Here is a 16,143-nt window from a genome sequence, read left to right as displayed (position 1 = left end):
ATACTGCAAGAATTACACACAACTGTGTATCTAAAGATGCTTAGCAAAGGGCCTGCCACTTAGTAATTGCATGGAAAATGGGAGCTCTCATATGATCTTTGCTGTTGTCTTACAAATGCAGCATGCACAGCAGTCACCCACCACTGGGCCCAATTATTTAACTGTCCCTCGGGGACAGAACCTCCCTTTTTATCCCTTTGCCCTGGCAGAAGGTAAGAACCAAGAATTCCAAACAGACCATTTATTTTCTAAGAATCAATATATTTTCTTCTTTTGAAATAAATACAAACCAGTTTGAAAGGTGGGGGAATCTATGGGAAGAAGGGCAGTGGGGACAGGCCCCAGTCTTTTTTAGTACCAAATGACTCTGGCGCGACCCGGAAACGCAGTTACAAATGAGAATAATTTAAATTCTCCGCTAATTACAGTATTTACAATTGCAGGGGAGGGGGTCACCTAGTGCCCCTCTTCCGGGCTGGACAGACATCAATCCCACCGCTAAGCTGGGCAGATGCCCACTCACCTCACCACTTGCAGGGGTCTCAGGCCTTATAGGCAGTTACAGATCTCCTGGCACGAGCAGGCAGAGGTGGTTGGGATGGCCTGTTTTATGCAGTGTCCTAACCTTGGCCCACCACCTGCACTACAGTGCTGAGGTCTCTGTAGATTTCTGGCCTGTGAGACCTCCCCTCTCCTTGCACAGAGCCACCATGGGCCTTTGGAGTGTTTTGTACAGTCCAGCTGCACTCAGGGCGGGAGGGACCTCCCCCACCCAGCTTCCCCTGAGACTGGTCCCAAGACCAGGAATGAGTCAGTGCAGAGGCCGGTGCCACTCCAGGACAGCGAGCAAAGGGGAGGAGAGAGGTGGCAGGGCACTGTAGGCTGCTATGGGCTGGGCTGGGCAGTGTCAGTCACTGTCGCTGGTCTCGCTGCTCTGCTCACCCTGCACCTTGCTGCGGTGCTGTAGAGCCCTGTGGTAGGCAATCTGCACTGACTTTCGGATGTTGGATTTGCGGCCCTCCAGCATCTTCTCCTTGTCAAGGTCCTGGTTCACACCCAGAGGAACCAGCTTGGTCCTGGGGAGCCACTGCCTGTAGGATGAGGTGAGGGTCAAATAAGTGCCCTCTGGCAGAGCAACAAGCACCAGGCTTCCTCACTCCTTTGCAAATATCTCCTGAGCACCCACCCATTCTGGGCCAGGCTGTAGGGGGAGTTGAGGTTACAGAGACCTAGCCCTTGCCTTCAAGGAACTCTCAGTCTAGAGATGAAAAGAACTTAGTTGATGGTCACACTGGGAGTAACCACAGGGTATTTAAGGGTGTAAAATGGAGGAGCCCTGACCTAAAAAGACTACATATGTAAATATGACAGAATAGGGATTGAGAGCCTGAATGTTCATCCCTGATTTATCCCCTTCTTGCCACCATGGAAGCAGAGGTGGCAAAACTAAGCCTAGAAGCCACCTGAGTCTGGGTGGGGAGCCACCCCCACATTTGCCACAGTCACTGATGGTCCTCTGATTTCTAGCTATGCTGTCTGTTAGCTGCTGCCCACTTGGTCTCTCAGACTCATAGGTCAACACAACCCTTTTGCTCAAAGATCTAAGTTCCTCCCCTGATTTGCAACAGCGCAGTCTATTGCTGGAATTTCCTGGCAGCCTGACCCAATACCCGGGGTTGCATCTACAGCTGTGAGTCACACCAAATGCTATCCTCGCTCCCCTCCTCTCTTACCAGGTTCGCTTGTTGTCAAAGAAGAGGACGAGGTAGAGATGCTCTCGGGCTTCCTGGGTCATCTGTTCCCCAAGTTTCAGCACCTCCAGTGGGGGCACAGGGATAGGAACCCCATGGTGGAACATACCTTCCCGGGGCATCTTTGGATCAATGATCTGAGGATGTAATAAGACCTTGGTTCAGTTCCCTTCTCCCCAAGACTTAGCCTACCCAAGAAAAATTGGAGACTCCCTGTGAAGTGGGGACAGAGAAAGGTCATTGTGCTGTAAGGGGTACAATGTTGACCCTTGGCTTCTTCCCATGATCAACTACTTAAAGAGCCCAGGGGGTAATGAAAAAGGAAGAGTTGCAGAAAGTAACCAGGGACATCTAAGTGTTTACTGTCAAAGACCCTTGTACTCTTCAGCTCAGCAGAGAGTGGGAAAAGTCTGCTAATTGTGAGTCTGTTTACAGCGGTTGGGAGGCAAGGAGTATGTCAAGAAGAGTGGAAGCCTACCAGAGCTGGGTATGATGGATACCCTCGGCATTTGGCCCACACCAAGTCCAGAGCATCCAGTGGGGAGTCCTCGTCCTCCGACAGCCAGCCAGCTCCCCGGCCTAGACTTTTCCTTACCACTTTGCAGGAATGGGAGAGAGGGGGCGAATCAGCAGCCAGGGAGCTGGCAAGGCCAACACTGGCCCCCGGCATCCCTGGCCTTGGGCAAGGGTACTTACTGCTGTGGCCCACACTGCGGCCAGTGCCCACGGAATAGGCCTCGTTCTCAGTGCCTGAGGTATCTTCACTGCTGTCCTCTGGGAATGTGCCCCGAGAGAAGGAGGGCTTGCCCCGGCCTTGTTTTGAGGGTGTTGTGCTGTGGACAAGACAATGAGAGCTCACCTCAAAAGAAGGGGATGAGTGGGTAATGGCATGGTAGGTGGGTGTCCTCTCTTCTTTAAGCTGCCAGATCTATGACTTGGAAAGCAGAGGATACTTGAAGAATTTCAACTCAAATGCCCGTGAGTCTGGCAGTGATTTGACTGACCTGGGCTGGGCTCAGCAGTGGTTGTGATTAGTGCATGCCCTATCTAAAAGCAGTCCTGGGCAGATATGCCAGATCTGACTTCTGAAGAGAATTTTATATGGCATTTCTGGATTCATTTTTTTAAAAACACATGTTGGCCAAACAGTATGTCTGCAGGCCAAATCCAGGCCACATGGGTACACCTTTTGCTTTAAAACATCAGCTTAACCCAGGAAGGCTCCCTCCATTCCACTATAGTCACATTCTCATGTTTTCTATTTATTTTGCAGAGAAGCGTTTGTTTTACATTTGAGGCATCTTCATCAGGCTAAGATGGCTGATGCCTGCTTCCCCAGGCCCCAGAAGGGCATCAGAGGCAGGCCTGGGCTGAAGGCTGGCCTGGGCAGAGAGGCCAGCCCGGGTGGAGGCTGGCATGAACTGGAGGCTGGCCTGGACTAGAGGCAGGCCTAGGAGGAGCCTGGCCCGGGTGGAGTCTATACCTGGTCCGGTCGGAGGCGGCGCTGCTGCTGCTGCTGCTGCTGGACTCGGAGTCCGAGCTGCTCCGGGGGAGACTACAATCATTACGGTACACCAGGAAACTCTTCTTCACTGGCTGGTTTCCACTGCTGAAGCCATTGGCTGGTAAGTCTTGGTTGGAGGAGGGGAGGAGGGAAGGAATCGGTCAGGAAGATGTAGATCAGAGATGGCATGGGGGCAAGAGGGGCTGAGAGCTTGGCTTCCCCTTGTGCTGGGAAATACCTCCAACCTTGGCCAGCAGAGCTCAGCCGGGCATCAGCCAGCCACAGCTGCACCCACCCACCCTTGCACTTCCCTTGACAGTTACTGGCCTTGTAAGAAACAAATGGTTTAAAGGGCAGGAGATCCCCAAAGAGGGTGAGAAGAGAAAAGGTGAAGTGATATGATGAAGGAGGCCCTGGATGGCAATCTAGCTGGGTCAGTGTCTCTGGGCTTCAGTTTCCCCATCTGTAAAATGGGATTGAATTAAAGGCTTCCTAAGGGCCCTTCTAGCTCTGATATATTATGAGGAAATGAAGGGACAGGTGGAAGTGATGTTGGGAATAATGGCAGCTTTGCTCACTCTCTTGGGGAGCTGGGTGATGGTGAGGCTCACCCATTGGGGGGTCTTCTGTGGATTTATCACTGTCGCTGTCTGAGCTCGAACTGGGCCGGGGGCTCCTACCCCGCTTGCGCTGGCGCAGGGAGCTCATGATGGGGAGCTGGGGGGGTCCCACAGGACTGCCTCCGTGGCTGGGGGTCATCTGGCTCTCCCGGTTTTTGGGGGGCCGGCCCGGCCTCTTGGGCGGTCCAGCTGTCTTCGGGTTCTTTTTGGAGAACAGAACTGAGGTTCTCCTGCCCACCTCATGTGCGGGGGTTGAGGACATGTTGGGACCCAGGCCTGGAGCAGAGAAAGAGAAGGAGAGTTGGTGAGGGGCCTAATGTGCAAAGGGTAGAAGTCCAGGTTCTGCCCAGGGTGATAGGACCATTACTCCAGCTAGAGTTGGGGAGATGACTTGGGGGACATGGAAGTGGGAACATGTCTCTTATACAAATAGCCAGAGAGGTGGCTGAGAGGCCCCTGATTGGGCAATGAGGGAGGAAATGCAGCTAGTTGTGCATGGGGGGACCTCTGCCTAGGGGATGGCAGGGGCCAAGTGTGTGCTGCAGAGTCAAAGTCTGGCTTGCTTTGGGGTTCAGACCTTTGCTTGTCTCCTGGCTGCTGCTCTCCTCGGCAGCACTGTCTGTCTGGCCGTCCTTGTCACATGCTGCTGGGTGGGGTGTCAGGCTGCCCCGGCTGGAAGTGCCGTGCCGCTCAGGTCCATCCCGTCCAGTTTCCCGCTGGTGGGCAAGCTTTCGCCGCAGTGCTGTCATCTCTTTCTTGATCATCTTTGCACGCCGTGATCGGCCCACACTCTGCTTGCTGGCATTCACCTCATCCAGCCGCTCCAGCAACAACTTCAGCTGCTCTTCCACTGGCAGGTGCTTCTGGTTCTCCAGCAGGACCAGCCGCTCTTCCTCTACTGCTAGGGGTAGGGATAGGGGGACACAGTCAGACTCAGGGCAGCCCTCTGGGCCCCTTGAACCTGGACAGGCAGCAAGAAACACACTCTTCTACCCCCAGCTTTTCACCAGGAACAGCTGTAAAATAGCAGCACTAAGATGTGGAATGGTGGACATTGCTATCCATTCAGCCAGTCTGGCTTCTTGGGAAGCATTCCTGGGGGTAGCTTGCCACTGCTCAGCCTAGCTGCTTCCTGCCTACACTGCCTGTTCCCAGGAGGGGACTTTTGGAAAGCTGTTCATCTCTGGCTGGCACTGGCCTCTATGTGTGTGTGTATGACTTATCACCCACCATCTTCAGTGTGGTGTGGGGCCTCTTCTCCAGCCAGACTGTGGGGGATATGCATGCCAGTCTCAAAGTCAATGCCCATTTTTTCTGCCTGGCGCCGGGCCTGGCGGAGCACAGCACCACCCTGCTCACGGAGCCGCACTGCTGCCCGGTAGAAGATGGTATCCTTGGCATTATACTTGAGGCAGTTGCTGACGATGAGGTTGAAGTCCTCCTCAAAATCATCAAAGTTCAGGTAACGGTAAGCCTCCAAGTTCTGCTTCATGGTGAAAAAGTCCATGGGCTTTTTGATGTGGTCTAGGTAGTCAGGTACCTGGGAGAGCAGGGTAGGTATAGCTAAGTGGAGATATGCTCCTGTTCCCCCTGAGCCCATGCTCCTAACAACCCCCCAAGAAATGCATCCAGTAACCTCCTCCCACCGCATTTAGAGGCAGGCATATAGCACAGGGGAAAGGAAAGCTGGATTCTACTTGACTCTACAGTCACAAGCTTGGTGACCTTAGCAAGTCTCTTAACTTCTTTGAGCCTTCTTTTCCTTGCCTGGAAAAGGTGATAAAATTCCAGCCAAATCTACCTCCTAGAGCCATAAGAGGCTTCAGTAAGGAAATGGCTAGGGGAAATCCTCTGGAAGTAATAGCAATTTGTATTCCTATACCTCTTTTCACTTATCATTAAGACTTAAAAGGAGGATCCTGCCTCAGGCCTCTCATTTTATACCTTTTAGAAAGAAGAGTCTGCCAGTCAGGACCTAGGGCTTCAGAGCTGGTTCTTTAGGTGCTGAGCCTTCTAAAGTCTCCGTTCTAGGGTTCAGCACCCCGAAAGTGTCTTCCTGCCCTGGGATTATTCATTTGGCAGACTCAGTCCCTGCCTCTGGGGAAGGAGTGCAGATTGCCTCCCATTCTGGGCCCTTGAGGTATGACAGGGACAAGACAGAGTCCAGGTGATGCATGTGGCTCCAGTTCATCTTGGTGCCCCAGAGCCACCAGCCCCTTTCTTCAAGGTCCCCTCCTAGTCCCTGGCCCAGACCTGCAGCAGGGGTCCAACTGGGAGAGGAACAGAAAGAAGGTGGAGTGAGGGAAGGGATTCTTACTTCGTCCAATTCGGTTACCTCAGACAGAGGGACCGGCTCGCTGAAGATGTTGCCTGTGTCCTTTTCTTGGAGCTGCTCTAAGGTTTTGCGAAGGAGGATGAGGAAAGGGGTCAGCTGCATCTCCATGGCGATCTGCTGGACCTTGATCTGACATACATAAAGGCCCAATCAGCCAGGCTCAGGCCAGTCCCCTGACAGAGAGGTCTGAGGAGATAGTCACAGCTGGTGTGGGAACTCACCTGTCTTCCTTCCCGCCCCCCAAAACTAGGTGTACTCATCCAGGCCTACCTTCTACAAGGCCCCACCCCATAAAACCTTCAGCAACTGTTCTGGCCTTTTCCTTCTTTGAAATCCCAGCACTAGCTACCTGTATCACATAACTGAGGGTTCTGTTTATACTCTCCTGTGACATTCTGCTTCCAGTGGGCATGAAAGCAGAATGAGCACCAGGAGACATGACTCCAGCATGCATGAGCCCTATTGCTTTCTGGCCACAGGACACACGCTTTTTCCTTCTCCTGGATCTACTTTCTTCTCTGTAAAATAGGGCTGGTCCAGGAGCACTCACCGTCTCCCTTTTGAGTTTCTCCCGCTTGCGGATCAGCTCCACCAGCAGCCGAGCTCGCTCTAGGTCATGCCGGAGCCGCTGCCAGGACTTGAGCTGTTCTTTGAGAGCCCAATTCTTATCCTCAGAATCTCTCTGTGGAGGCAAAAAGGGGATCAGGAGATGATGAGGGAACCAGAGGAAAGGCCAAAAGGGAAGAGAGCCCAGGAAACTTGGGTCAAGGACACATAAAGCCAAAAGAGGTAGCATAGTGATTAATTGGCAGGCTCGTCAGCTAAAGTGGGAGGTCCTCAACCTACATGTCCCATGGACCTGGCACAGTCAATGCCTTATATGCTTGTTCAGTGAATGAATGAATGAAAAGAGAAACAGTGCCTTTTAACTGAGCAGATAATCTGTAAGGGTTTCATCTAGAGCCTGGTTTGAGGGCTAGTTTAGAGGAGGAAAGAGCCTAAACCCCTGGACTCTGGAAGCTATAGTCACAAATCTCAGTCCTCGTCTCCCTAGCTCTAGATCCCAGAGCCCACAGGGAATCTGACACAGTACCCCGACTTGGTCACAGTTTCTCTGAGACTGCAGGTGTGTCTGCAGGCGACGTAGCAGGGGGACTCCGTTCCGTGACTGCCGCTTCAGGGTCCAATAGCTGTGCAGCCTCTGCATGAACTGGCTCTTCCTTTGGATGGTCAGGCGGTTGGTGATTTTACTGAGCCTGGAAAGCAGGGGAATAAAGAGAAAAACCTTTTGGACCCTTATTTTCTTAAGCAGAAAAGGAATGAGCTCTTGAATGGGACCAAACAGGGAGTAAGCCTACTGTCAAAAAGGCCTGTGGCAATGGGCTTGAGGCAAAGAAGAGCAAATGGTGCCATCAGTGGCACCTCGGAAGACAGGAAGTCAAGCTCTCAGCACGAAGTCAGATCCCTAAGTCTGTTCACCAGGGGGTCAGGGAGCATGGTCCCTAGGACTGTTCTTGTCACTGAAGCCCAGGGTACTATCTGACCCTAGGATACCCACTCAGACTAAGCCTTGGAAAGTTGTACAGCAGTAAACTATAGGAAGTCGAGTAGAAAGCACAAGAGTTAAAAATAACTGATGATTGCAGCCCTCATTTGGACTCATCTGTGGCAGTAACCACTTCGCAACTCCTTGAGTGTTTCCTTCCCTCTTTTTCATTCCATTTCTCCTTGCATAGTCAGACTGTTTCTTCCATTGTGCCTGTTGCCTATTCCACCCTCTTTCTTCCTAACTTAAACCACACTGAAATCAAAATGAAGGATGGTTTAAAACATCTGTTAAATCTGTCTGATGAAAGTTGAAGTTTCTGGCTCCTAATGTAAAAGTCAGGAGCTAACCTCTTTTGGAATTTTTTTTTTAAAACTTCTATGCTGATAAGAAGATAACCTGTCATTCCACTCAGGGGCTGTCAGTCTCCATGCTGCTTCTTCCCTCATTAGCCTGTCCACTTGCACCCCACATACCTGTGTGGAGGGATGCAGGGCACCGACACCACAGGTGCTGCTGCCCGCTTCTCTGCCAGGATCTTCCGCGCCTTCTTCATCTTGATCCGGGACTTGGCCTTGGCCTTCTTGACCTTCTCTGAGCTCCAACTCTTACCCTCATCCTCCTCCTCTTCCTCCTCTTCCTCCCCCTCACTGTGAGACAGGGCAGGCAGGCGGCGTGCTGAGCCTGGTGGGGTGTGGATGTCGCAGTAGGCCGTCTTGCGGACACTAAAGGAAGTGCCATTGGCACCCGTTTCTCGCACAGGCTCCATCTTCATGTAAAGGCCAGCCTGCTGGGCACATGTCACATGGAATGCTGTGTAGCAGTTGGCCTTGTGGCACTGGATGCAGGCCCCTGAGCCCCGCTGTTTGCAAATGTAGCAGGTCAGCTTCCAGCGAGCTGGTGGAATGTGTTCGATGCTATCGATAGGCTCCAGGAAGACTGTGTTGGCGAAGCAGACCTCAGGGATCCACAGGGCACACACCACGTGGGCCCAGCGCCCATCATCTGTCTGCTTGAAGGCACCACCCTTATTGGGGCACAGGGCACAGTCCACAGCACGGGAGGGAGACTGTAGGCAGCGGCGGCACAGCCATTGGCCCTCCGGGATGTAGGGGACACCGTAGCACTCCTGGTGCACAGCCAGGTTGCACATGTCACAGAACAGGATGACATTGCTGTTCTGGCACTCACCATCATTACAGATACAGCACACGGCATCCTCATCTACTAGGGCGTTGGGGTCACCTTTATTGTGGCTCTCAAAGTAGGACTCCTTCTCCAGCCGGTCCATTAAGTACTCAAAGATTTCCTGTGGGATGGGACTCACACCTTCTGTCTTTCGCCGCTCGTTCATGATATCCAGCCAGATGTAGTCCTCCTCATCCATGTCGTACTCTACTTCCTCGTCTAGTTCCTCCGCTGACTTCTCGATGTACCTACAGTGCACACAGGCAGCTCAACATCATATGGCCAAGATTTCCATACCTTAAAGACAATGGGTTACATTTGCTGAGCACTTACTCTATGCCAGGCCTGTTCCTTTACATATGTTGTCTCACTCCATCCTCACCTTAACCCTAGGTACTATAGGTCCTATATCATTCCTGTTTTGCAAAAGAGAAACCTGAGGTTGGATAGGTTAATTTACCTACCCCAGCTTCCTTGTGAGAAAGTGGTAGCACTGGGATGTGAATTCAAGCCTGCTGACTCCAAAGCTTGTCTCCTAGAAGCTACACTGCCTCCCTTGGGGGAGTGGAGATGCTCAGCCAGATTTCTGAAGGGAGGAGGGTAGGGGAGCAGTGACCCTTGGGTGATGGGCCAAAGAGTCAGGGGTAGGAAGGTCCTCAGATGTTACTTGCAAATTATACATAAAGTTGGTTTAGCACCAGCTGGCAAGCATTGGAGCTGTTGTGGTGGGTCTTCTGTCCACTGGTGTCAGGATCAGTTCAGGGCTCCCTCAAGATCTAGGTAATGTGTTTATTCTCTGGAGAGCTTTGGGAGATCACAGAATAGCTAAGATTTACTGAGCATTTACTATGAACAAGGCATTATGCTAAGTTATCAAATTTATGGGGTCAATGTTCTTCTAGCCCTCATTTTGTAGATGAGGAAAGTGAAGCACTGAGAAGTTAATTAACTGCCCAACACAGATAGGTCACATCAGAAGTGGCAAAACTATGATTCAGACTCCACCTACAGCACTTACTGGGCCAGCAGGACTGGAGCTGGGAGCTGCTCCAGGTGCCTGGGATACAGAGCAGATTCCCCACACCCTTGCCATACTCTGGGTTGCCTGGACTCTGGTACTGCAAAGCCTATAGGGAACTACAATGGAAAGAATGGGGCTTTGGCTTCTAACAAACCTGGATTTAAATCCTGGCTCTGCCATTTTGTGACCTTTAGGACAGCACTGCTTGTTTCTGAACCTCAGTTTTATCAATAACAGAATGAGAATAATGCTACTTATCCCAGAGACACTGTCAGAATTCAGTGGAATTACAAAACTGAATTGGCTAAATCAAGCAACACATAGCAGGCCTTAGGTAAATATTAGTTCCCATCCCATTCCTTCTCTCTCCACAAAGGAAATGGGAGCTCTGAGTGCTAGAACAGCCAGGGGAGCACAGGCCTTGGAGCCATGCTCTCTGTGTGAAAGCAGGTAAATGAGCTGACCTCCCTAGTCCTGTTTTCACATCTGGAAGTGGTGATGATAACCTGAACCTATTTCACACAGCTGTTGTGAGCATTAAATGAATTAGTACAGGTAAAGGGCTTAGAACATTACCTGGCATGGCTCAAGTACTCAATAAATGTTAGCTTTGTCATTAGCTTTTGTATAGCCCTAACCCCTCCTTCTTCACTATAGGATAGAGGCAAGGACAGGTCTGATTCACCACACAGAAATAGGCACTCACTGTTCATTTGAAAGGCATTTTGGGGTTGGAAGGGGGAGAGACTAAAATGTTCTGTTTATATGAAGCAGCTTCTTTCTTAGCCCTTTGTCTTTTCCCCAAGGTGACCACAATGTCCTCATTTTTGAAAAAGGGTGTGGCTCAGAGCTAGTGTGAACCAACCATCCTCTTTCAGGCCTTGGCACCAGCTCTGAACCTTTTCTCTGCAGGACATATATGACATTACATGGTGATGCATAGCACACTCCCATGGTGCACCCAGATTACAGGCCATGGCACAGATAGGCAGGCTGAGTGTCATATACAATTTCTGGCACATCAGCCTACCATTCACCCTCTTTCTCTCTTAGGAAAGCACATCAGATGTGAACAAGAGAAAGTGGGGTTATCAGAGACAACCTCCAGTTTCTCAAATTTATATAAAAAGCAAATCATTTCCAAAACTTAGGCAGTTCTGCTAACAGTGGTAACAAAATACAAACAATCTAGTTTCTTTGTTTTTCCATTTTCTTCCTTCTCCATTCTTTATATATTAGATACCATATTCTGCACTCTGTCTATCCTTTGACTGACTTTGGCGGGAGCTGATGTGATTTTGTATTTGCTTAGTAATTAATTGTTCTACTTTCTTTACTGTGATTTTATTTCCTCTGGTGACAGCTATTTAGCCTTAGGAACATTTCCATCTATGCAGTTCCTCCAAAATACACTGTAGAGATGGTTTGTGGGAGGTAAATTCTCTCAGCTTTTGCCTATCTGGGAATTGTTTAATCCTTCCTTCAAATTTAAATGATAATCCTGCCGGGTAGAGTATTCATGGTTCCAGGCCCTAACAGTAGTAACAAAATAAAATATAACAGACTTCCTGATTGCAGTGTACCAGCTAAGAACTGCTGCACTGGAGATCAGATCTGACCCCCAGGAGGAAAGAGTGCATCTGAGTGGAGGGGGTAAGAAAAGGAGCAGAATAAGCTGGGCTACTTTGCCTGTCAGAGCAGAGTGTTGAAGAGCCATTAGAAAGAAGGGCAAGCCCGCCCAGAGAGGGGTCTCTATGTGCTGTGGGTGGGCATGGCAGTCAGTGCCCATAGAAAGACACAGAGACAGTGGAAAGCCAGAAGGAGGTGGAGCTGGGTTGAACAGATGGCAGAATGGAGGAGAGGAAGGGGAGACTGGCTAACATGTGAACAGGGGAGAGAGGAAAGTGACATACTGGGCCAAATCACTTGGTTCCAAGAGAGTTGATTTTACAGCACTGAGATTAATATAATAGCACATGAATTGTACTTTTGGTAAAAACTACCTTTCATATAAAAACCTTTACAAGTAAGTCCTTCTTAGAGATCAGTCCTTCTGATTAGCTGACACCAAAGATTGCTCCTTAATGAACTCATCCAAATGCCCTCTTTGCCTTGGATGCCAAGAGTCTCAGAGAGAAGTATTACACTTGGTTTTACCTTCTTCAGCTAAAGTTTCTATATGTAGTTTCACCAGCACACTGCCCTCACCCCTTCACTTTTTTACCTCATCTTAAAGGAATTTAACCTTATGCCTATGACTTTATTAGGAGCCACTGTGCCTAATTTTTGGAAGTGGGGTACCAAAAACAATGAAATGAGATAAATAAAGGGGCCATTGGAGGAATACAAAATGTAGGTGATACAAATACTGCTACTGCATGCCAAAGGATGAGTGATAATAACAGAACAAATAATGGAAAAGTTGTTCTGTACATTTACAAATTATTTTAGGACCTTATGAAAGCAGTATTCCTAGTCTCTACCTTTAGGCCGGCAGAGGAGTATTATACCTGCTCTGCAGACAGGACCACTAGAACTCTAGAAGCCAGATGGTTTCCCCAACGGCACACAGTGATGGAATGAAGAGGGCCAGGAACCAGAATCTTTGGATATAGTGGAAATAGTGCAGCTCTGGAGTCAGAGGAACCTGAGTTTGAATCCCAGTTCAGCTATCTACTGGCATGTGACTGGCATGCCTCGTTTCTGGACTGGTTTTCTCATCTATGAAACGAGAACAACACTTATCTGAGAGCATTGTGAGAATAAAAAAGGGAGTGGCTATAACACACCCAGTGTGGGGCCTTGGGGGTAGCAGGGTACAGTAAGTGCCACCATCATTAGTTGGGGCACTGTTCCTCCCATTGTCCTGGCAGGGCCAATGTGCTTCTGCCCTCCTTTTCCCTGCCACTCTCCTATCTGCTTGCTGCCTGTCATCTCTCTCCGGCTCATGAGCTCTGCTTTACCAGTTTTCAGAGTTAGGCGGTGCAGGTGGCCTTACCGGTAATAGGAAGTTGGCCGGGGTGGGGCATCAGGGGTGTCCTGTTCTAACTCCCGGTATACCACCTCTGGCAGCTTGGGAGTGGTGCTCACAGAAGCATTATGGTGATGGTGATGGTTGGAGTCCTTGCGCTTCTCTTTGTTCTTATGCTTGCCTGATTTGGGAGTAGCAGCTGGTGTCTCAGTGTTCTCCTTATTGCTGCCATTCTCAGGAGTGTCCTCAGGGGCCTCCTCATCCTCTGAAACCACATCCAGGTTGTCAAAGATGCTGATGCGGTGGACACGGCCATGCAGGTCTACCTCCACCATACGCTGGGCCTGTGCATAGCTCATCACCTCACGGCCCGGTGACTGGGATACCTCAGAGGGGCTGGGTGACTGCTTGTTGGCTGGGCGCGACTGGCGCCCCTTCTTCTTGTGCTTGCGAAGTGGAGTCTGCTGTGGGGGTGGTGGGTTGTCATGGTCATAGTGGTACAGGTGGTACTCGATGCCACTGTAACTCTTGTATACCTTGCGGCAGGTCTCCACAGGGCACTCATATGGTGGCTTAGTTGCCCGTAAGTTGTGGCAGAAAGTCTTTACATCAAAGTCCACCCCCATGCTGTCACATCTAGAATACAGAAGTTAACAGGGCTGGGAAGAGTTCTTGGCCACCTCCTCCTCATTCTCTGGCCTTCTCTTTAACCAAGGGCCCTGACCAGCCCACCTCTACAGTGTCTCCAAATACTACTTCCTTTAGCCATGGCCATGGTCTGGGCCTCACTGCCTCTTGCCTGGTGATCCTGTCCTATGTCTCAACTTTTCTAGACTAATCTCACATAATGTAGCCAGAGTAATCTTTCTACCAAGTAGTAAGGATCAGATCAATCTCTTTGAGTAGAGATGACACCTCCACACTTCAGGAAATTTCCTATAATGACGTTCAAGGTGCTCCTTTCACTGTCTGGTTCTAGTCCTCCTTTCCAGACTCTTCTTTTCACCACCTCCAGCTGTGCTTCTGTCTACCCAGGCAACTTGCCATTCCCTGGAAGTTATAACCTCTCTTTCCTGCAACATAATCTCTAGTTGGAATGCCTGCCACCATCCTCTGATTGATGAGCTCCTACTCATTCTTCAAAACCCAGCTCAAATGTCACTTCTTCTGTTATGACTTCTTTGTCTCTCCAATGGGGATCTGTGTTTCTACAGCATTCCACTCTCAACTCCATCACAGCACTTACCATATTGAAAGTGCACTGTCTCCTCCACTAGAATGGGAGCCATGCAGTGCCTACCCACCTCTACATGTCCAGTACCTGTCATGTAGTAGACATTCAGTTTCTGGCAAATGATGACTAATGTGTTGAATGAATAGCTGAATGGGGGCATCACAAGATTTGGAGCTGTGAGAGATGGATGAAGGCTAGTGTTAGCCCATGCAGAGGTTTAAACGAGTAGCCAATCATCTAGTCCTGGACTCCACTGGATCCAGAAATTACTGGATTACAGAAAGAAGCAGTTCATTACTGAGGTCTTCAGGGGAAGTCTATGCCCTGGCCCTGGTCTGGGGTGTGGTACCAGACCCTAAGGGTGCAAATAGGAACAAGACATCCAAGCACACCCAACTCCATGCTGGTCCTCAGGACCCTCCCTCCTCTCCAATGTTCCTGGATGAGTAGAGACAGCAGATGGCACCAGCCCCCAGGAAGCCCAGCTTGGTCAGAGACTGCCCAGTTTCTCCAGGCCTAGTTGAGTTCAACAATTCAGCTAGGGACTTGGCACCATTCCAAGCAAAGCTACCTTGGGCTCCCAGACAGTGACCTCTCTTGGCCTCTCTCCTGTGACTTAACCAAACAAGCGTCCAGCCTCTGCGTCCAAGTCCCTGACTTCCACATAAGCAAAACTACTCCCTCAAGTCCAACTAGCTTCTACATCTTACCTGCAGCTGTCTTTAAACAAACCAATCAGAAGCACAAACAAGCTCTCCTCTTTCAGACATGGGTCCCCAGTGAACACTGTGGCTCGGTCGCCCTGACTCCCAGAGTAGTACAGAGCCGCTGGCAGATGTCCCGCTGGGACTGGGCGGTAGAAGCACAGGGAAGGGAGGTGAGAAATTAGAGTTGAAAGCCCGTGGGGAAAGCCCGGGGCACAGGCGTAATCGGTTGCAGAGCCCTGGGGGCTGGAGGAAGTAGGGGGCGGGGGCCGAAGAGATCAGGCCCGGCCCAGGCGGTGCCCGCAGCTCTCTCCCGGATGCGGGGACGTTTCCCCTTTGTCGAAGTGTAACAAGTTAAACAAGGCTCCCTTCCTGCCATTGGTTCAGGCAGCCCTTAAGGATACAGTGTTGCCCCAGAATGCCTGCTGGAAGCAAATGCACTGTCAATTCTCCCGGCTGGAGTGGCCCAAGGGGCACCCAGCCCATGCAGTTCATTGCACCCCTACCGAAAGTAGCCTACCCCTTCCCCGCTGGCCACTCCCGCCCTGGTCCCAGGCCCACACTCACCGGCCACCTCGAGTCCGGGTTCATCGCCGGGAGCGCCCTCCGGGGCTCCGACCCCACTTGGGGAGGCCGGCGGGGAAAGACGGGCCGGGGAGGGGGAGCCCCAACTCCGGAGACCGCAGATCTCGCCACCCCGGCACCCTGCCGCCCCACGCTCTGGCCCGGACTCCCGGGATTCCCGCGCTGACCCCTGTCGCTCCCGGTCCCGCCGGCGCCCCGGTGTCTCAACTCCGTCGGCCGCCGCCCGTTTCGAGGACCTCCAGGTTGTCCGGCCTCGGGATCCGGCGCCGCCAGAACAATGGAGGCTCCCGGGGGCAGCGCGGGGACAGCGGCGGCGGAGACGGTGGCGGCAAAGGCAGTGGCAGCGGCAGAGGCAGGAGCGGCGGCGACGGCGTCTGCTTAGGGTAAACGCGGCGCCGCGGCGCTGCCGAGCTGCACTTTCGCCACAGATCCCCGCCCGCCCGCTGAGGCTGGAGAGGTCATTCTCTGAGACTTGGAAGTGCCCCTGGATACTCCACAGGGCTTCTCTAGCACCTTCATCTCAGAATTGAGTTTCTGGAGACTGAAGTGTCGACATCCGAGACCCGAAGTTTGTGGGCCGGTTGTGGCGAATCTGCGGGCACGGACGGTGAGCGCGGTGCTGGGCTTTAAGGAGCCCGCCCTTCTCCCTTCCCCCTCCCTGCTGCTGGCGCCGAGGCTGCGGTA

At 51.4% G+C, this 16,143-nt stretch overlaps 1 protein-coding gene across 12 annotated transcripts; it reads right to left on the bottom strand.

Annotated features, from left to right (window-relative positions):
* Window positions 1-240: 240 nt before the first annotated feature.
* BRPF1 (bromodomain and PHD finger containing 1) lies at window positions 241-16,076 on the bottom strand. Of its 12 annotated transcripts, none has more exons than XM_017677666.3 (16): window positions 15,442-15,924; window positions 14,881-15,019; window positions 14,258-14,344; window positions 12,964-13,572; window positions 8,233-9,192; window positions 7,304-7,466; window positions 6,761-6,892; window positions 6,193-6,339; window positions 5,106-5,415; window positions 4,453-4,776; window positions 3,867-4,151; window positions 3,235-3,382; window positions 2,448-2,584; window positions 2,230-2,348; window positions 1,734-1,888; window positions 241-1,091 (listed from the first exon to the last, which is right to left on the bottom strand). In XM_017677666.3, exons 4-16 carry the CDS (start codon window positions 13,560-13,562, stop codon window positions 908-910), a joined length of 3,663 nt encoding a protein of 1,220 aa, XP_017533155.1. In that variant the 5' UTR covers window positions 13,563-13,572; window positions 14,258-14,344; window positions 14,881-15,019; window positions 15,442-15,924; the 3' UTR covers window positions 241-907. The 12 variants fall into 12 exon arrangements, with proteins under 12 accessions (XP_017533155.1, XP_017533158.1, XP_017533156.1 ...); XM_017677669.3 differs by having other exon boundaries at window positions 6,211-6,339; XM_017677667.3 differs by having other exon boundaries at window positions 4,453-4,773; window positions 15,442-15,922.
* Between the last annotated feature and the right edge of the window lie 67 nt (window positions 16,077-16,143).

Source organism: Manis javanica, chromosome 3 (assembly GCF_040802235.1).
Source record: "Manis javanica isolate MJ-LG chromosome 3, MJ_LKY, whole genome shotgun sequence".
NCBI lineage: Eukaryota > Metazoa > Chordata > Mammalia > Pholidota > Manidae > Manis > Manis javanica.
The sequence above is the reverse complement of the archived record's forward strand: the minus strand, read 5'-3'. Positions and strand labels throughout refer to the sequence as shown.